Source organism: Indicator indicator, chromosome 5 (assembly GCF_027791375.1).
Source record: "Indicator indicator isolate 239-I01 chromosome 5, UM_Iind_1.1, whole genome shotgun sequence".
NCBI lineage: Eukaryota > Metazoa > Chordata > Aves > Piciformes > Indicatoridae > Indicator > Indicator indicator.
The window spans coordinates 30,480,224-30,502,132 of record NC_072014.1 but is presented as its reverse complement, the minus strand read 5'-3'; the positions used below and the strand labels follow the sequence as shown (position 1 = coordinate 30,502,132).

The following is a 21,909-nucleotide window of genomic DNA, read 5'->3' as shown; positions in this document are numbered from 1 at the left end:
AGTGCAGCACCTAAACTGTCCAGTAAGGGTCAGGAGAGTACAGATGTGGGAAGGGACAGGACAAACGAGAGCCGGTGCCTGTGAGACATGATGTGCCCAGGATAGTCTTACTCTCTCCCTTGTCTGTCTGCCCATCTTTCCCCTTTCCCCTCCAAACCTGCCAGGTAGAGTATCACTTACTGAGTATTTTTCTGACGCCCAGTCCAGCCAGTGATCCCTCTTTGGAATCTGACGAGAGCGGTTTTTCAGCCGGTTTTTAATAGCAAACTAGGGAGAAAAACAGGTGAGTAACACCCTTGTGGTGTGTACCCACCCTTGTCACATTCCCAACTCAAGGCTGCCCTCCCTTCTTATCCCCAAATCTAAGAAATGGCACAAAATTTGAGAGGTTTTGCTGGAAATTTCAAAAATCTCAGATTGGATGTTTTATGACCAATTCTCTACAGGGAAGTTGCCGTGACATTGCTTGATTAAGATATGATGTGGGAATGAACTACCTGATGGGCTTGTCTTTTAGAGACAAATCTGACACTAGCCCCCAGAGATTGTTTCATGCTTGATTTAAAACAGGCTACATCATAAAGCTTTAAACGTCATTTCTTTAGTTCTCTTCCAAAAAGCACCGGTTAGACTGACCACTGTGCTGGGGAGTAAATGCCTCATCATCTAAAGCAATGTCAAAATCAGAACTCTCACTCTCTTCTTGTTCTGTAGACCTTTCTTTGCATATCCCCAGTGCAGCCTGTGCTTCATTCACTCCGAGACCAGCTTTCAAGTCGGTTTCTCACTGAAGGAGAAATCAGTGACACTGAATTTTTAACTTGTTTATGCTGTGTGCTCCACTCGCTGAACACACTGAAGACAGCCACAATGGCAAAAAGAGTGGCAGACCTCACTTAGAAACCCTGTCTTTAAGACCTGGCCTGTTTCACCAAGGTAAATCTCTTACTAGGTAAAAAGAAAACATCTGCTGTTAGCAATGGTTTCCTAAAAAAAGAAACATCATTATCCACCTAATAATAAGAGGGTATTTTTTCACATACTATAGAAGCTCACACAGTGAAAAATAATTGATAAGGATATAATGCAACTTCAGCAAGTGCCTCTTGCTGTTACATGAACATGCTGAATGTGCATAATAGGAATGTGTACTATTTACTGTCTGCTGAACTGATAAACTTCAGTGAAATTATTCAGGTCAAAACAATTGAGTCATATATCTAATACTCTGAGTTTCTGATTTTTTCTTTCAGTTTAGTCTGCCACCAGTGGTTCTACTGACATCAACTGAACAATTCATGGAGCTAAGTAAAAACAACTGAAATAATAACATAGGATCTAAATGTGTTTCTTATTCCTTACAGCTAATTAACAAGACATCCAGGAGCAGAACACAGAAGAACTCCAAACGTCATCTGTCCTTTCCCTTTGTGCTCTTCTGACCTGCAACCTCAGAATCACACATGAACAAGAGGGAATGGCACATACTTACACCAATGCATTTGCACACTTCCAGTAAGACATTCCCTTGTGGTGGTGTTTTTCTGTACAGTCCACTTCCAGCAATGAACACAACTGAAAAATATTACAATCCAAATAGGAATTCACATGACTGAGACTCAACCCTGCACTGCCTTCTGATAAGGATCATCCATTCCTGTGTTCAACAGGAATCCTCTGCCCTTGGGCCTTACAGGATAGAGCACTTTTAACAAAATAAACATACAAAATCCATTTAAGGCCTTCAGATGGAATAAAATGCAGCATCCTACAAGAGGCAGTGTGATCCCTAGGAAGTCACCATCATCATCATCATCTGATCTGTTTTGGCACAAACACCTCCACGTTTGATTCATACTGGGAATCAAAGCTTTGAAAATCGCCTCCATCTCTGTTGTTTGGTTTGGTTGGTTTGTTTTTGTTTGTTGTTTGGGGTTTTTTGTAGGCTAATTTTAAAATACAAGCCACATTGAATTGCTGCAGCTGATGTTGGAGATCAGCCTTGACTCATTGCAACCATGTGAGGATTAGTCTAGATCAGATGTGGACTCTGGGTACTTGCATTTCACACATTTCAATGGGAACAGCCACCAAGATCACTGCATCACACACTGCTGTTAACAGAAATTACCTCCATGTATGGTTTCCACGAAGAAATATAACATTTAAGATATTGTTTTCTCTTGGTTTTCTCCCTCAAAGCACAAAGAATATTGGATCAAGGCTTCAAAATCCTGTCAGAGATGGGGCTATCTGATTATATATTATTTGTTCTGCTCTTCGAGTGCTTCTGAGTATACTGCAAATCCAAAGACATTAGCAGAGAGAAGTACAATAAAAGCTGACCGTGAAATCCTTATAGCAAACCAACCTAAACTTTTGAAACTAACCCAATTGTCTGGGTTAATCCACAGCCAGTGGAGAAATGCAGGCACCTCAGCCCTAACCCAAGAAGCCTGGGGCACTGCAGGGAGCTCACCACTTTTCTTTTTTGACTATGAGGACACTTTGCATCCAGCATCCAGTTTTGACTTGCAGGACTGTCAGAGAGACTTCTGAAGTCACTTTATGTGAGATGCACTGAAAGACACACACACTAAGTCACCCAGAGTGGGTAGGTGCACCACCTAATTTTTAGCATCTCCCTGTGGACCTGTTGGTGCCTTTAAAAGGTGATTCACTAGATTTGCTGTAATACTTTCTGGTAATACCACTGACTCCTTTGGGAACTGAGGTTCCCATGTTAGCTTTGGCAGTTGAAATTAAATACAACCAATCTTTCCTTCTCTTTCAGAAACTGAAGCAGCCCAAAAAGCGTTGCTCTAGAATATGCCCATTTTGCCTCTAAATCTATCCTTGCTTTCCATCATCGCAGAGAGAGGGCCAGTCAGGGTTGAAAGGGCATTTTCTCCACTTCTGCATGCTGCTCACATAGTCAAATATATCACTTCCAACAGCATTTTAGCACGTTACAAAAGAACACAGAGCTGCTTTGCTGGGCAAGCCATGGAACCTGGCAGGAGGATACTAGCTAAAAACACATTTCAATTGATGCCCTCACCAAAACTGCAATATTTACACGTCCATTTTCCCCTGAGCAACTACTATTCTGCTAGAAACATTCATCATGATGGTGCAGAGGAGCCTGTGCTGCCTTAAACTGATAGGAACAGGCCACAGGGGAAAAGAGAAGCTTCTCAAGCCCGTGACCATGCACATTTTTGAAAATAATTGCTGCAACGTTAGTTGTGGCCTGATGATATTTCTCCAGTGTCTTGATTCTTCTCACTGATGGAAGTTTGAGGGGAGAAAGCAACATCCACATTCCCTAGGGGATGAACTTTTCAAATCACAGATGCTGTGGTGTAATCACACAATTGCTTGGTCTCTCAATTAAGCTAACAAGCTGAATAAGAAGTCACCCCACGCTGTGTCTGTAATGTAGTGTAATAAGGGGAATGTTCCCCTCAGCACCTTGCAACTGTGAAACTAAAGCTAATGGGGTGTCCTCTGTATTAGTAAAGAAGAAGTAAGAAAGTGAAGTATTTTACAAGGGTTGAAAAAGAAAATTTGACAAGCACATTAATGGGGCTAAGATGCAAGCTTTAGGAAGGAGGATGATTGCAGCTTTCTCCTGACATTTGGACAATAAGGGCTTTTTATTGCAACATAATAAGTTGTCACTGTAATTGTGGGCATTACTTCACCCAAGCTAAGTGAGAAATATCAAAATAAAGTTAACATCTCATTCAGCTCCTTCTGTGATTTCTGCGGTGCATATATTCTGATGCAAAGGTCTGAGCCATTAAAGATGGCCCCAGGCTGCAAAGCACCTCTGTAAAGGCTAGAAGTGGCATGCTAAGCTTCTCTTCTATAAGCTGGGGAACTCTGAAGGATGTTCAGACAGCAGGTCATAGACAAAGCTGCAAGCCATTAGGAGAATCATTTTGCTGCTTTCTTTTGCTTTATAGAGCAAGGCAACTGTATTGTGAAACACCCACCAGACCACCCTCCCATCTGTATCAAAACAAAGGATTGCAATAAAACTAAGTGAACAAGGGATTTTTCTTGTTGCTCTGAACTGTGCAGTTGTTGGGTGACCTTGAACCTTTGAGTTTCCTGTTGCAGCACCCATTCAGAGCTAGAGAATTTGTGCATTTTCTCATCTATCCATGAATTCAAAAATGGTAACTCCTATTACAAGCATTATCATTTCTACTCACCCAGTGCCAACACCATTAGTGCTGCTGGGACACCGAAAGCCAGTGCATAACAATCCTCTCCAAAACATTTCACATCCCCTGAAAAAGTCAGAAGTAAAAGCATCTCATTACAGTCAGAGTTATGTTGCTGAAGCCTTTGACTTGCTTTCCCTAAATCAGTCAATTCCCCTGGCTGTAAATCTTCTTTGTTGGTGCTTGACACCATGAATTGAATCTCCTTGAAACAATTGTCCTCCCTTGATGATGACAATTTGGAGACAGGGTTAGCAAAAGTAGCTGATAATAGGATATTGATGGGAATGATAGAAGGGAGGGGGTAGACACATAGGTGGGAAGAAGTAGTAGGAACTGCAATAGTGGGGGGAAAACCCCACAACATTAAAAATAAACTGAAGACATTCTGTATTTGCCAGATCTAAACAACCGGTACTGTGTTTCCACATTATTTGTGAGAGCTGCAACACTGAATCTGGTTTCACAGTGACCTACAGTGGACAAAGTAGAAGCCAATACCTCCCGTTCCCTTTCTCATCACCTTCCCAATCTGCCTGAAGGCAGTCTGCTCCAAACGTCAGGTCTTGCAACAGCACACCAGAAACCCAGGTTTGTTACAGCATGGCTTCGATCAATCTGAGCTATGGTTCACCGAAACTGTGCCTCTTGGACCAGCTCAGTTCTCACACCACGTGAATTTAGAGGTCCAGTTGCAAACAGCAAGCCAGCAGCGGGTGTGTCTGCATGCCAGTAGCTACAAATTACTGCATTCTTACACGGAGTAATAACGAAAAGGCTAAAACAAGCCAACCTAGTGAACAGGAAACCAACTCATGAAGCCTTCATTTGTTCCTGTTTGTTGTCCCTGTGCAGTCATGGTCAGCTGCGTAGCTCTGTGCATGCATAGTTTTTATTCTCTTATTTTCAGCAAATTAGCTAACATCCCACAAAGTTGGCAGTGAGACATTATGGGCACACTGAACTTTTGATATGCAAAATGAGCTAGACTTCACATAAAAGTTTACCTTCCAAATTTCTGTAAAATGTCTATAAACTGCATTTCTTGCTCTTGTATGAAAGGCTTTCCACACTTGGCAGAAATTTTACTCTTTCCCCATCCCCTCCACCTCATTTCCATATTGCAACTAGTTTATTGCCACAGGTTTTGATGTTTGAAGGGGACATTGACTACAATGAGCAAAAGCCCCTTGAATGCTCACCTAGGGACACCAGAAAGAGAAAGAGCAACAAATACAATGTTTTTTCTTTCTTGTACACATGATGTAAATCTGAAACAAGCACACTTGCCTTGTGAAATGAATGGCCTGTTAGAATAAGCACTCTGAACAAAGAAAGCTTCCTGGAGGGAACGGGACAGAATGAAAAAAATGTGTTTCTGAGTGTGAAGGCTACCTTCTTCCTGTCCCCATTGCCTATGGCCTGCAGCCCTGCCTCTGCGCCTGTATTTAGAGTGTGCCAATCCTCTTGGCTTCTAGGTGCTGCAATACAGTGAAGTAAGTACAGCAAGACTGAGGATTGTGCAAGCTGGGTAGAATGTAAAGTAGGTCTTAAGTAGGGCATAGGCCTGTTCTTTGTTTCCAAGACTAGATGTTCAGGGCAGCAATCTTGCAAGCAGACCCATGAAGATATGCCTGAGTGACAGGACAGAGCCCTCCAGAAGTCGACAGCACCCTGAGGGAGGGAGACAGCCCTGCTAATTTTTTTGGCCCTGACACCTGCACAGGACAGCAGAGATCAGTTCCCATCCACAGGTTACCTGCAGGCAAGACAGGGGAATAATCCTTCATTGGCAAAGAGGATTAGACAACCATATAGGTCGTTCCACCTTTCCTATTTAAATTCAACAGTTCAGACTGGCTTTAAAATATGACCAAGAATATAGTTTCTGTGACTTGTCTGCTACTACTATAAACCTGTTATGCTTGCTATGGCAGGATTAACAAGGTGTAAATGCAATATGCTGGTCACTCCTCAGACCTGTAATTTCTGTCATTCAGTTGTCATAAGAGCCTAAACATGCACAGCAAAGTAGTCAGAGGACAACTAATTTATTGTTTTATTCCAATTCAGCACTGACCTCTTAGAACAGGAGTTACAAACGTAGAGATCAAACTTCCAGCATTAATGGATAAATAGAAGATGGAAAAAAACTTGCTTCTCTCTGAGGTCTAAAACAAGAGAAGACAATATCAGTGTCACAGCTAATGCACGGCATTGGGCTTGCAAATTGAGCACTATCAATTCTCTTGTTAGGAAGGCTGGCTAAATATTGACACACACTGCATAAATTGTTAAGTAAACAAGCTTTCGTTCAGGTGATCATAAATGCTCACACAAATCAGCTCACATTACTTGGGAAGTGCTTTGGGGCTGTTTGGCTTTTCAGAGGAAAAGCCACTGGTTCAAAAGTGTTGTGAGACTGGAAGGACAGGAGAGGATTTACTTATTCAGAACAAGTAGCATGATTCAGATGCTCTGTCACCTAATTCAATCCAATTTGACATGGTTTGACAAGCTCATCATTTCTTCCCATGTCTGAGCTCTTTTTTGCTCCTCTCCTCTGTAGAAATACAAAAAGAAACCTTGTGTATTTTGAGGAGCTAGTAATGGTAGCATAGATGACAGAATGCCATCAAATAAGAGGTATGCATGAGACAGGAGATTACTAAACCAAGGCCAGTCAACCTTGAACTAATACAGTAAATTAAATCTCCAGGAGCAATTTCAAGAGCCTGATGGAAAAACAAACTCTAAGAGAAAGAGTTCAGAACTTAACTGATATTGTAACGTATTATAGTTGATACAGTCACTAGATTGCTGTTGATCACCTTTCTTCCTGCATAATTCATAGTCTGGAAGGAATCAAGACCTTCATGCAGAGTGTGGTCTTTTTTGTAGGAGTAATGTGTGAGGGCATTCAACTGGGAGCAGTCTCTCTTTGCTTGTGAGGGAGACACACACACAGCCGCATGCACAGACAGATCTCTAAACCACCTCCCTGTGCCTGGCTGGGACAGCAGAGTGGAGAAAGAAGAGCAGGTTACTTGGCCTACCCCACACTCATCTGTATCACCAACTATGAGACACCTGAGTTGGTGAAATCAGTGCTCAAGGATAGCCCAAAGCCCAGGAAGCCAATGAACTCCACATATATTTAGGTTTCACTCCCAGCTGTCAGCAGGATGCATAAAGGTAGTGGGAAAATTGCTTGAGACACGGCTTGGTGTCTGGCATAGAGGTCCTTAAGGCACCTTGAGCCACATAATTATGAACTGAGCATCATTTGAATGTAAATCTTTAACTGAGCATGAGGAAGCTCCTCAGGGGCCTGGTTCTGTCCTCTCTCCTTCTAATATATCCTGCTTCCTCCTGCTCCCTGAGAAAACAATATTCACAAGGCTAGAAAACAGATGAAAATGTGAAAAATTGTAGGTAGCTAAAAGAGGACAGCTCTTAAGGAATGAAGCCTGGGATCCAAAAATACAACCAATCTTTCTGTGACTGATGGTGCAGCCAACAGAAAATATTGCTACTTCATATGGCAAGAAGCTTCTTTGGGATTACTACAGGGAAGACGGGCAGGTGGGAAGGCTTTTCTTTATGTTCCCTTGAAAAGCAGGTACTGGGAGAGTGAGGGTGGACACTCATTGCCTTCTACTGCTACCCCTCAAGAAGTCTTGGTGTCTCCTCACTTGGATTAATGGATTTTTGTCTTGCCCCAGTAGAGTTACAAAGACCCCCATCAACTTCATCTCTTTTACAATTTTATTTCTTACTGTGTCCCAGGCAATCCATATATTACTCACATAATCTAATCCATATATTACTCATAAATTATTTATCCTGCACTAAAGGATTCCTAAGCCTTATAATATATTCATCTCTATAGCATCTTCCCATGGGAAAGAGCAAACAGCACTGGGCATCACTGCCTCTTATATTCTACTTCTCTCCTTACCAGTGGTTTTGATTACTTGGAACTTCCTACTTCTAAGCTAGAAAAAGTGTATATTCTTCTTCATTCTACCTTTGTGACAAGTTTTTTTGTCACCTTAAGGAAATCTAGATAAATGAGCAGCCTCAGCACTCTCTCCCAAACCCAGAGTAGCCCTACCATGGCTGGTACAGTAGAGTTTCAACATTCCTGCCCTCTTCTAGTCAAATTCCCATGCCATACACTTAACCATTTGTATCTGAGCAACTCAGAATTCATGAGAGCTGAGAAATACTCAGACGCAGAGCTCTTGACATGATAAAGTCTAGAGCAACAATTACCAAAAGAATGTGCTGGTAAGAAAAGAGGGTAGTGATGCAAGAAGAATTTAGAGTATCCTATTTTACACATTTTCAAATTTTCAATGGGGAAAAAAAAGTCCAAAGAAAAGCAGAAGTGAATATAAAAATAACGGCCCAGCAGCTTGCAAATTATATTGATTTGAAAAAAAATAATAATAATTCCTTCCCCATTTTCTTAATTTTTGAGCAGACATAACATTAGCAACATGATTTGGATTAGCTAATTTGATCTCCTTGGCAACCAGAAAATAAAGAAACAAAAAGAAAGCTACTTAGTACCTTGAACACCATATCACACTGAAATAAGCTTTGGGCCTTAATTAACATGCACAGGAGCCGTTGCATTCATATAAGATATCATAAATATAATTTTGTTCAGGCATTTTTAGTTTAGACTCCTAATCCCATAGACAAAGATGCTTGGAAATCTCCTGCAGATAAATCTGCTATCCCTATCTGAACTCCTGCTGATTCACTGAACAGTACTGTTCTCAAAGTGGCAGATCCAAGACTACCACACTCATAAAGTACTTAAGAGAAAACCAGACCAATGGTGTGCATGTACCTCAAAACATGAATTTGTCTCTATGTGGGAACAGCAGGGACAATTTATTCATATCATATACAGAACTACCACATCCCTAGTTTCCAGGTGGAACAACTAAACATATGTCCACAGGGGCTCAGATTAAGTTTTTTAGTGTCCTGAAAATGAAGGGCAAATCAAATGCTTCATTTCATTAGGAATTTTTGAAACAAATTTTATTCTACCTGGAGTGGAAGATGGAGAGGAAAAAAAAAAAAATCTGAAACACCACTCCAGAGAGGTGAAATACTCTGACTGGCCCCAAACCTTTCATTTCTTACAAAAATCAAAACTTCTCATTCCAGTTTTGAAGACTTAAATTTCCTATCACATAGCATAAAACCTTTTTCCTTCTGAAAGGCCAAGTCATTTCAAAATGGTAAAACACAAAACTTTCTGTTCTGACGAGAATAAATCGAGCAGAATGCATTGTCCTTTTCAGAACGCATTTTACAGTTTCCTTTCTCTAAATTAGTTTTTTCTCTTGAAGGCAACAATACAGGTGAATGTTTGAGCCTTAGTATTTGATAGATTTGTTGGGGAGGTGTAGTCTGAGTGCTGGAGAATGGGCATGGGCCACAAGCAATTCAAGTTTTTCCTCTGTGACTCAGCAGTGGTTGTAATCGTAGGATAAATAATATGTATGTTCCTCATTGAGGTGCTGAGATTCATTAGCTGAAGTCTATAAACCACTCTGAAGATAAGTGGTACATATTATCATACTGTAATTAGGTGCTAATTGAAAGATGCTGGATAAACATTATTAATTATTAATATTCATAGAAGTAGCACTTCTGAAAATGCTGCTGTAACACCTGTTAGAATCCTTTTGGGACAACTACTGGCACTGCAAGCTGGGATGGCCACATGCTGGGATGCACGCAGACTATTCCCAGAGCACACGTGCTGTACTGCCAGCCTGGGGAGGCTGGTGAGCACCAGATGATCACTGCTCCCTCTTCTGCAGCATCCTCTAAAGCATCAGGTCCAACTGACAGCACAGGATGGACATGTCTGCAGAAGGATCTGTTTCGAACAAGAGATCATGAAACATACTGTGCTTTAAACTACTTAATGACCATAAGTGACATCACTTGAACATCACAAAGTTCCTGTGCAGGAAGCACAAGTCTTCCCAACATTTTAAAATAAAACACTCTAGAATTTAATGAATTAATAATAAAACTACATGCAGGAACACTGCAAAAGACAAACAGCAAACTGCCTTATGGTGCTCTCATCCCCTGTGTAAGGCCAAGGGGTCATCCCTAGTCCAGCTCTACCAGTACCTTTCCTCACAGACCATTAGTCTAAAGCCCTTCTTCATGGTGTCAATTGATTCCCTTGGGGAATGGAATAAAGCTGGAAGTGGGGAGATTCACGCTGGACGTGAGGAAGAAGTTCTTCACCATTAGAGTGGTGAGACCCTGGAACGGGTTGCCCAGGGAGGTGGTTGAGGCCCCATCCCTGGAGGTGTTTAAGGCCAGGCTCTGGCCAGCCTGATCTAGTGTGAGGTGTCCCTGCCCCTGACAGGGGGGTTGGAACTAGATGATCCTTGTGGTCCCTTCCAACCCTGATTCTATGATTCTATTCTATGATGGGAATTGCCATCTCCCAAAGATCCTAATATTTTACAGCAATTCTCTAGATCTGCATCTGGAAAATTTTTCCTCCCTGTCAGCCCTAATTAATTCTCCTCGAATTTAAGCCTATTCATCACAGATCCAAATACTTGCTTTTTTTTCTCATGTAACAGTGGCTTTCTGCATATTTAAGGACTTAAGCCACGCACAGAAGTTGCTGATTTGAATACTGCCATTGAGAAAACTGAGATTTTTATGTGTGTGTTAGGTCAGTGTAAATCTAAGTGCTTTATTTCAGGTCAGTTTGAAAATTACACATTTTGCCTGAGGATTAGTACTCTCTGACCTGCTTCGCTTTAAGCCCCACCTTATCCCTGGTTGAGCCATTGAGCTGCATAATGGGAGTGTCTGAACAACACCTGACAGACTATGACTGATTTGAGGTGAAATTCCCAAGGAAGCATAGTCCAGTGATAGGATTTTCTCTTTCATTTGCTGTATTCCATTGCAGTGCATTATAATCATCCCTGTTAAGGTGGTTCGGAAATGACTACAGTTCCATGATATAGGATTTTCCAACTACTCAGACATCCAATTAACATTTAGATGATTTCATGCACTTAGGACCTATCCTCTCCAATATCAGTCCTGCTCTCTTGTCATTTTCCTTTCCTGAAGCATCCAAACTCTTTCAAGTTTTATGCATATCATCCTACCTCAGATCTTACTACATCTTTTCCTAGAAAACTGGCCTTTATTCTAGTACGGTAGGATTTGATCATGTAAATATCTTCATAAAGTAAGCAGACACTGCAGATTTTAGGAAAGAAAAGAAATCTTACATGTTCCTCTTCAAACTGGTCCCCACCAAATGCAGAGACACAGGGCTTGATACCTCCCGTTCCAAGGGCGATCAAAAACAGACCAACCATAGACAGGATCCTTCATGCAAGAACAAAAATATCACCATTGCAGAAACTTTCCAGTGCTTATAAGAGCATTTTAGAGTGTCACCCAACCATGATTCCTCTGGTATCATTGTCGTTTGCACATGGGTAGTGATGATGAGCCAGAAAAGCGCAAAAAACAAATTAATTATCCTCATTTCTGCATTCAGTACCAGTCAATTAACCAAACTGCTTTTGTCAGATTCTTGCTGTTCTGAGGTCCAATGGATGTACTCAAGATCAAAAATCCATGGGATTATTTTTCATTCATATGAGAACAAAAGTTTGCAGAGATCATTTGAGGGGAAAAAAAAAAAAGAAGAAAAAAGGGGAAAAAAGGGGGGGAAAAAAAAGGGGAAGGGGGGAAGGGATAAAAAAAATAATTTAAAAGTGCCTTTTTCTATAGCCTTTCAGACTGGCTAAGTACAGAAAAACTGTTTGAATTAGGCTAATTCTTGGATGCTTTCTACCTCCCAGTACTCCTCAAAATACTATTGTTGGCCCAACAGATTATGTCTGTAGGGAATAGGACTTGCCAAATCTGGAACTAAAGAAAACTGTTCTGTAAATGAAATGTGCTCCTGCTTGCATGTGCATATTTTTAGAGCTGAGGCCACCTAGGCAAAAAAAGTTTGGTGGTTTCAGAGATGCCAGCTAGGGAAACTATTCTGACAGGCCTAGCAGTTCAGAATCCAGGGGGCAAGAAGTGTTGTACCCTGTGGAAAGACAGATCCTTCCTCTGTCACATCAGAAAAAGTATCTTTGTGATGTAAGTATCTTTGAGCTGGGCAGCTATGACAAGAAGGAAACAAGGGAGAAATGAGCCTGTTGCAGGCAATTAGATGGAGGAGACCAAACTCCAGTAGCATTGCACAGCAAACAGGGGTGATCAGAGGTCCCCACCTCAAAGGGCTTAGAGTCTCTGTGGTGGTTTCCAGCTCTTTCCAGTGCATTTACTCTAGACCTGCCCTTCTGTTCTTACTCAGATCTCCCAAATCCTTCCCAGGTAAAAGCAACCCATGCACAGCCCCAAACTGCTGACTTGATGCAGGTGAAACAAGTAACAGTAAACCAACTACCATCGCAACCTACGGCAGTGCTGCAGCTTCAACTGCTACTTACACATGAACCGCCTGGTTGCCTAGGGATGGAATTGCACCGACTGACTTTATCAGATGGCCAACCACATACACAATGGAGAGGTAGATGATGGTCCTGTGAGGAAAGCAAACAGTAGTGAATGAAGGTGCTGGGTGACGTACAATCCGAAAACAGAGCGTGTCTGTGCTTCCTGATACAGCAGGTCCACTTGGCAGACACACAAGGAACTGCTTTGCTCGTACCACTGCTACAGCAGGTAGCAACAACTCTTTTGGGTCAACATTGAGTGCACTGGAAGAAAGAGACAGGCAAATGGGTTCAGATTAAGGAGGGATAGCCCCTACTTTCCTTGCAGATGTTGCTGCGCAAAATAAAAATGTTCCAGTCTTCTCATGCCTGAAAGACTGCAAATGGAAGAGTACTGTTCAGGTCCAAAAGAGTTTCCAAATTAGTAGAAACTGGCATTTTGTAGCATAGGCCTAATCCCTTGTCTGGAGGATGTCTATATAGGGGCTGCTATCTACATTCAACCTGCCTGATTAACACATCTGAATTAGGAGTGTGGTTTCCCTGTTACAAGTATGGTTTAGATCCCAAGTACCTCTGAAGGACAGAGCTCATCTACCTGCCTCCAATCTCTTGTTAAAGCAGAAGAAATATGACTAGGAGTATCAAGCTTTTGATTGTATTTTATTCCTTTTTTACATTCAGGATTAAGAAATACTGACAGATTTATGTGTAGGCTAGGCACATACAGAAGGAATGGAAGGACCTGTTAGGACAGAGGCACTACGAGAAGCCCTGTGAGCTTTCAGTACAGAAGCAGTCCTCAACACATCCCAGTCTGGGTTGCAACAGCTAATTTAGAGTCACATTAGATCATATCTAAAAGCCCCTCTAATCTGTGTTCCTGTCCTTGGTATTGGCAGAGGTCCAGCTACTACAGCAAATGCCACCTCCCATTAAATTATAAGGATTACTCCAAGGAAAGTCTCCAGCCTATCACACAAAAGTCTGCATAAGGATTTACCTTCTCACAACATCACACTGCAAAATAGATATCCTCAAATACCAGTGAACATTGCTAAATGACCTTAAATAATGAAGCTAATAAACCTCTGTTATTTTTGGTTTTCATTCAAAGAGACAAGAGAATGACTAAAATTGAGGACAGACAATAAAGAACATTGATATCTCCTCAAGAACTTTCTGCTGGAAAGCCATACGGCAGCAGTTTTTTTCTTTTTCTCCTGTTGAGACTCTTCTGCCAGATGTGCTTAGTGCTAGACAGAAGAAGAGTTCAGCTGCACTTTATCATTCTGACACCCAAGACACCTCAGAGAAAGAACAAACTGCCAAGCAAAGCCAGTCCTGTATCTAGCTGCTCATTACCATTCTGGAGCAGATGATGGCCCCACAACTTATTGGTGGAAGGCAAGACTGTCTAACTTAGGGAGAGTTTACCTGGTTATGTGTTTTGAGTGAACCCACATTTCCCTGGCACAAAAATGTGTGTGCTCACACATTTCCTATGCTGTGAATGCATAACTATAGTATAGCTAGTGACATTTCTGTGATTTTGTGTGAAACTGTGAGATCTAGAGGATGACACCACTTCCCCACCATCTTGGAATCCTCAGAAGTAGATCTTGGCAAGCTTAGAGTTAATTACCCTACACCTCATCTTCCTCAAGGTGGGTAAGGAAGGACTGTGGAGGAAAAGCGTGCTTGTGACATTTAATTTGTTCCAATTTTGCTGCACATTGGCCCTTGGGTGAAAGACGAGCACAGAACAGCATGAGCAAACAGATCAGCTGTTCATCCGTTAACAGAGAGGAGCTGACCTTGGCAAGCATAGCTTTGCTGCACTCTGAGCTAGCTCAAAACTGGGAGCACACACAGCACTGCCTTTGCACAGGCTGTAGATGTATGCTGTCTGAATTAAAGAAATCTCTTTACTTACTTGTATTTCCCCAGCCAGGAGTCTGCCATAATGGCTCCAATGACAGGTGTGAAATAACACAGCGCAGAAAAGGCATGGTACACAGCAGTGGAGAGATTCTCATCCCAGTGGAAGAAGCTTAAAAAATACAGTGTCAGGACAGCTAAAAGGAAACAAACAAATCACATCATATAATTAATATGTATCTCTGCAGGTAAGCAGGATTGTGGCAGCAAGAAAATCACTGATTTGCCTAGCAGCTATGAACACTGTGGTGGAAAGATCTGTGCTTTGAGATCTGTTCTTCAGAGTCTTCAGCACAGGGAAAGCTAAAATGAGATATATGAGTATCAGAAGTTCTTTGCTCACAAATGTTTATGTTCAGCTGGAAAAAATATTTTCCAGTTTATCTTACTGTAACCTGTAGTTCTGTTAATGCACATTTTCTGTTTGCAAATTAGGTGCCTGTATGATCAATTCCCAAACACAGCAATTGCACACAACTATGGAAGAAGTCACACGCTGGGAAACCAGGTCTGATACAGAAAATCCTATGCAAATGTAAACTGGAAGGTACATTTGGAGATCTCTAGTCCCAGCTTCTGCTCAGAGCAAGTATAGCATTAGTTTGAGGGCACACTGCTCATATCTGCAACCCAAAATGCCAATTTATTTTGAAAGACAGCTGAGACCACATACAGCACAGCCCTGGGACACCAGACCAGTGTGTACAGAAACGCAGGGATGGGAAAGTTGTCTCCCAGACACAGGCCACGTACCTCTCATGCCATAGTAGGAGAAGCGCTCACAGAACTCGTTCACCACAATAAAGGCAATGCTTATGGGGTAGTTGGAGCCACAAAGTTTCTGCAGGAGACAAACAGGAATGTAAGCCTTGAGCCCAGCAATACATCATCTCAGTGCATGGGCAGTGGAAAGGAGTCCAGTCCGAAATCCAGGAACCCATTGCTGCTTGACTAGCCTGTGGGTCAGACTCAAAGGAAGGAGGGGATCCCACACCTTTCTTACTTTAATTGAGGCTCTCCAGTGAATCATCCCAGCCACATGGGCCCAGTTAGAACTGCCAGGGGAATTTGAGGGCTGTCAGCAGCCTCTCAATGCTTGCAGCTCCAGGAGCTCCAGTACAAGTGCCCTATCACCTTTTTGCTGCAATGCAAAAACACACCTCTGTGGAAAAACACATTTGGATGTCTTTTCTTATACACTTCACATAAAGCTTCTACCCTGCTCCAAAAGTGCTCCCTCTCCTAGTATTAGGCTTTGCCTCAGCAGCCAGGGGGCTCCAGGGAGCAGCTGTCTGCTTCCATGTGATGCTGCTCCCTCCTGTGTGACAACTGCCCTCAATCCTTATACCTCACTTGCACCCAACTGTGTCACTGTGTTCACTGAAGTGGAGCACCAGCCCTGTGCCCTGCGCTCCCTCAGGCACAGCATCCATTTCATACTCAAAAAATGCTGGCATAGCTATGGATAATTCGATTTATTAATCAAAACCAAACAAAACAGCAATGGCTCTGTCAAACCTGTTTGAGCATGGACACTCTTTCACTGAGTATGACTTTACTCCAGCTAAAATCAGTAGTTTCCAAGTAAAACACAAGGTATATAAACAGATGAGATTTGGCATGACCTTATGTGGGCCTCTTGCTACCCCACTGTGGCCTGAGCTAAGCAGCTTCTAGCAGCTTCCAGCTGCTTAGTTCCACTGCCTCACAACAGGGAAAAGCACAGCACTACTCAGCCTCTGCCAATCAGTGGGAGAGAGGGGCTGGCCATGCACTCGGTGAGGGATGGGGAGAGTGTGATATTAACAGCTGCATTTCTATCTATGGTTTTCAACAGCCATGGCACATGCCAGGGAGGTGAGGTGAACTCTTCAAATGCATTTCTGTGCCTCGTGTGAGAAATAATGAATTCCTATATTTCTTCCCAGAGTCCCAAATGCAAATACAGATACCAAAATAGATGTGTTTATTCAGGTTTATCTCACCCACCAAGAAACCTGAGCTTATTTGATTCTCAAAGAAATAGTGTCAAATTTAGAAGAGTCTAGCTTGATGATGCTGTCCTGCTCAACATTATACAATAGTGAAAAAGAAAAGAGACTGGCTGTCCTAAAGAGACAAACAAAACACCAAACAACAACCAACATTTCCTTTCCATTACTTAACCAAGCATCTCTAAAGACATTTTTTCTTTTTAATATATATTTCTCTCACTATATATGGGCCACCTTTTTATTAAGAAATACTTGACCTCTTTGCTTTACTAAAGTCAATGTGTAATAATTAATTTTATTTATTATTCATTCTGAAACCATCATGCTTAGCATATGGCTTGTAAGACAGAGTGGGCTCCCTTGGCAATCACACTGGGGCCTAGTGCTTTTAGACTAGCCTAAAAATGGTGATACAAGTTGTAAATGCACAGACACACACACACACATAGAATACCTTTCTCCTACCTTTTTTTTCATAATAAAAAAGAAAAGCCATAAGAGGCAAATCATGTTTCCTGTGGGTCCTTGCATTTTCTGAACTTGGAAGTAAAATTGTATATTTTTCTTCTTCTCTTTCAACAGACCTAGCTATCAGTACTCATGAGATTTAATAACAGTTAATGGAGTTGCAGAGCATGTTCAAACTCAGACAGCCAGGTGTGGGAACCCTGCTGCCTGAGCACACCCCTCAGCACCTGATGATGGATTTAGCTGCAGTATTTTAAGGTATCACACTGCTACACTGCAACCTACAGTGACAGAAAACCTGGCAGTGACCCATTTCAGTCACGCCTGCCCTGGAAAAGGAACCTCCTACACATGAGCAGGGGTGAGCAGGAGAGATCCCAGCTAAACACTTTCCTCCAGATGCTTAAGCCAGTAAGTGCTTACAAACAGAGCAAGGACTTACAAGCAGGGGTACTTCCATCTGGCTTGTATGTCATGAGATGGCATCAGCACACGAAGAAACCCTCATGCATTCTCTCCACAGTATCACTGACCTGCCTGTGGCCTGCCTGGACATCCAAAAGTGGGCAGCTTTCATCCATGCAGAGAGCCAGATGCAGTCTACTCGCTTTAGCAGAGGAGGACCTTACTCAGCAGAGAGCCCCAGCAAAAGCAAAGAGGCTAAGTATGGATTCATGAGGATACAGATAGTCTGCTGTGCTTAACTACCACTGTAAGCCTTGGATCTCCAGGATTATGGAGCTCTTAAAGATACTGTGGAAGTTGATAATTTGTGTCTTTGGGAAAAAGAAATGTCATTTAAAGTACCAGCTACTGGAGACATTTGTTTTCACTTCTCCTTCTTGACAATTAGCTGCAAAATGGAACAAAGATATCCAAGACTCTGGATATCCAATAGTTAATGTGTGCACAGTACTTAAAATTGAGAGTTAAATAGTTGGTTTGCTAATGACACAACTGTGAGCTTTAAGAGCAAGTATTACCATATTGTCCTGTGAGTCAAAGCAGGTGCAATACAAGTCCTGTTCTTCCTAAAGTCAATATCAAGTATAGAGTTTAGGGGTCAAACATTCAACCTGAATTAGCCTGAAAACCCACACAAACATCAAAATTGCAAGGCATCAAACATTCACCTGAATCTGGCTATAAATCAGAGACAAAGATGTAAACTAGAGGCTCTGGCACTACAGTTGGGCTCTGTAACACACAGCAGTGACCTGTCCTCAATCCCTCTTCTTCCTTCTGCTTTGCAGTATCTGGGGATCCTTCCCTGGCAGGCTTCATCCAACTAAGCAAATGTAAGGGTCAGCTCCCTCCTTCCCACGCACGACATCCTCCTACACTTCAGCAAGGTCCTTTCTGACAAGGAAAGTAGTGTTGAGGAAAAAGACAGCAATCAAAATTCTTACCCTTTTCCCCAAACATTCAGACAGTTCATTTATTCCCCTTAAGCTGCACTTTCTTAACCTAATCAGGTTAGTGGAGGGATTTTTTCCTGGAGTTGTTAATGCTTATTTCAACCCTCTGCAAGAAAGGGTGTTTGTCTCTAGCCAGAGCACAACAGAGGAAAGAACAGAGAGATCTGGCAATGTTTAGAGCAAGCTGAGCAGAAAGCAGAAAAAAGGCAACCAGTTGTAACACTCACCGGGGATTTTTTCTGAGGAGGGAAATCTCCTTTGGGGGGATCATCTCCTGCAGAAATAAAAGTGAACAAAGTTTCCTTGGATTCGTTTCTCTGAAAAGCGTTCATCTCCCCTCTCGCCTTGTCTCCCACCATGCTATGAGGCTGTGGTGAGTTGACTGGGAAGATTTCCAACCTCAGGCATGAAGTTTGATTCAGTTTGAGTTAACCCTAATTAAGCACATTTGTGCAGCCAGTGCAAGAAAGGGGAGGGAGATGCAACCAGGAAAGGCCGCTCCAGAGTTCAACAAGAGTTAGGGAACACAATCTAAATCTTTCACAGGTTGGAGCTGTGGGCACTTTGTGGCACAAACCTCCTGTTTGTTTGGCATGCCCCCAGCTATTGTGCATGCACCAGCCCAGCACAGCACTGTATGCTGAACAGATGTGATCTGAATAAGAATGCCAGGTCCCAGATACCCCTACAGCCTGCAGATTTAAGAGCAGAGTGTGCATCTCCCTACTTATGTGGCAATCACAGGTTTACTTTGCAGGGATCTTGTTCCGCTGGAAAGCCACAAATTCATCCCAAGTCATAACTACTAAAACACTCATCAAGCCAAACCTTCAGACACTGGATGTCACGGATATCTGCACTGTGTTAAATCATTTCTTTGCTGTCTCAGGAGTGAAGTGACCCAGGGTTCATTCTTGCACCAATTCCCTGTAATGACCTTGCCCTTTCCTGTGGGATAGTTTAATCCAGAGGGCACAGCCAGCACCCAGAAGTAGCCCTAGCTCAGTCTCTATCTCCTATTATCCAAAAGGCCACGTTAGGACAGCTTATGTAGCAAACACACCATATGCTGTGGTGGAAGCCTGTAGATTTCCCTGCAGCTAGGTGGGCTCAGATCCCTGCAAGTACCCTATTGTCCCTCTTTTCATACCCTTCCCATAGGAACAGAATTCTCCAGTATTATTCCAGTGCCCGTTTCAGTAAAATTCACAGCCTTCCCATAAACCATCCTCAGTGGCTATGGCTCTGCAGTATTCTCAGTACAGGGCAGGGGTCTTGTCTTCCGCTTACATTTGGCTTCTTCAAAAGGCAAATGTCCAAAGAATTTGCTCAAATATTTCACCCTTATCAGCAAAAGCACAGATCACACCCAGAATCTGCAGCTGCTGCAAGGAGTCTCCACAAACTCATCCCTAGTTCCAGTACCAAGTTGCTGCTAGTGCTTGGGTATCACAGGAGCCAGATTTGCAGTTGACAAATCAGGAAAGAGGCCTTTGCTCACACCAAAGGTTCTTAATTTGGCAACAGTTATTGCTAACAAGACACGGAGAATACTTAGATGAGGGTCTCAGATGTGACAGAGGGTACAACAGGAAGCATAGTTACTCTCCTCATTCTCTCATGCTCTGGGTGTTGCTTCCTCTGAAGATTCCCAGAGATCTTGTCTCACTCTTTGTAAGTGGGAACCTAAACATGAAGCCCAGACTTCAATGGCAATGACAAAGCAACAGTTCAGTACTTCCCCCATACTGCCACAGGCCAGGTCCTCATCTTCAACCCTTCCAGTAACTGGCACATGCTTGCAACTTTGCTTTTCACCTGGGTCACTTCTAGCTTCACAAACAGTGGGGGTTTAAGCCCATTTCATGGGCAAGAGTGACTCAAAAGCATACCCAACAATGGGGACAGTGTAAGTGTCCTACACGTCCAACCCTGTGCTAAGGCAGCAAGAATATTTCTGAGTCCTCTGGTGGTGTCTCTTACTGCCCTGAGTATCTGTAGAAAACTCCTGGTAAAAATCTGTGTAATCTACCATTCACAGGTGGGCAGAGCAAACACAGCAGCAAAGTTATTAAAGGAGCAATGCAAAAAGGAAGGAAGAAAAGATTTCATCACCCCTTGTGCAGAGGCCTCACGCTGCTGTAACATGATGCCTTAAGATTTGCAGCATCCCACAGCTAAATTTCTTGAGTGTGTCCATAGCCCTGTGTGTCACATAAGCTAAATGATCTTTGTTTGTTCGTTTAATACTAGCATGCAGAACCGTATCAGTTGATGGGATTAACATACTACTTGTCAAATACACTGCAGAGACATTTAGGCCATTAGCTGCCAGAAGATTTTCTGAGACAGAAAGGGAGGAAAGGAATTCAAATGCCTGGTAATAAATGGCAACTCATGGCAAGAAGCAAGAACAAGTTAAAGAGAAAAATCTACAAGCACCTCAGATACAAATGAATTCAGAATAAGACTCAATAGAAGGAGACCTGTGCAGCCAGGCTGAAAATCAGGAAGGAATTGTACCACAATTGGAAATAGGGTGGCATTTCTGAAGACAAGTATAAACAAACAGATCAAGCATGGAGCGATAGAGGCTGCAAAGCAAAGGCACAAAATGAATTACAGCTAGCAGGGGGACACAAAAGGCAATAAGAAAAGGTGTTAGAAATGCTGTCAACATTGGAGAAAGAGGAGGGGAAATGAAAGTCTGTTATTTAAACTAGAAAACAAGCAAACAAAAGCTTATCCAGAGAAGCCAGGAAAGTTGTGTCCTTTTTGTCTGTCTTCACTAAAAAAACCTAAATTGCAACAAGATACCTAACATCACTAAAATGAACCAGAAGGAATATGGGTGAAATGAGACAAAAACCACTTAAAGAATATTTGGATACCACAAATGTGCTCAAATCATTAGAGCCTGATAAAGTTCACCTTCACGTGCTGGATGTAGTATTGGATTACTTCCCTTCTGAAGGGCAGAAGCAGGACAAGCATCACTATTGCCTTTAAAAAGGCAAGTTAGGAGAAGATAGATGTGCTCCTCCATAGTCAGAGAGCACCAAAAAGAGAATAAGGATTAAAAAACAGCCATTTTGGATTAGAAAAAATGCTCTCAAACCAGATTGATTTATTCTATGGCAACAGAGCGTGGTGTAACAGCTAGAGCAGCTGTCAATGTGATGTATCCTAGCCCTAGTGTCTCTAATGCCTCACAATAAAAAGAAGGTCCAGGTGAAATACCCACATATATAGTGAGCAACTAGAAAATCCCTCCAAAAGTAGCTATAAATGATTTTCTATCAGATTAGAA

The 21,909-nt window shown here is 42.3% G+C and overlaps 1 protein-coding gene across 1 annotated transcript in view; it reads right to left on the bottom strand.

The window, feature by feature from the left end:
• The window catches only part of SLC15A2 (solute carrier family 15 member 2), a 40,467-nt gene extending 21,509 nt beyond the window's left edge, over window positions 1–18,958 (bottom strand). The window contains exons 1-9 of the mRNA XM_054381090.1: window positions 18,827–18,958; window positions 15,473–15,560; window positions 14,715–14,856; window positions 12,773–12,865; window positions 11,546–11,645; window positions 6,316–6,406; window positions 4,224–4,301; window positions 1,493–1,575; window positions 181–267 (exon numbers count right to left, since the gene is read on the bottom strand). Coding sequence (XP_054237065.1) covers window positions 181–267; window positions 1,493–1,575; window positions 4,224–4,301; window positions 6,316–6,406; window positions 11,546–11,645; window positions 12,773–12,865; window positions 14,715–14,856; window positions 15,473–15,560; window positions 18,827–18,958 — 894 coding nt within the window. The remainder of the gene's footprint in view (window positions 1–180; window positions 268–1,492; window positions 1,576–4,223; window positions 4,302–6,315; window positions 6,407–11,545; window positions 11,646–12,772; window positions 12,866–14,714; window positions 14,857–15,472; window positions 15,561–18,826) is intronic.
• Window positions 18,959–21,909: the final 2,951 nt, after the last annotated feature.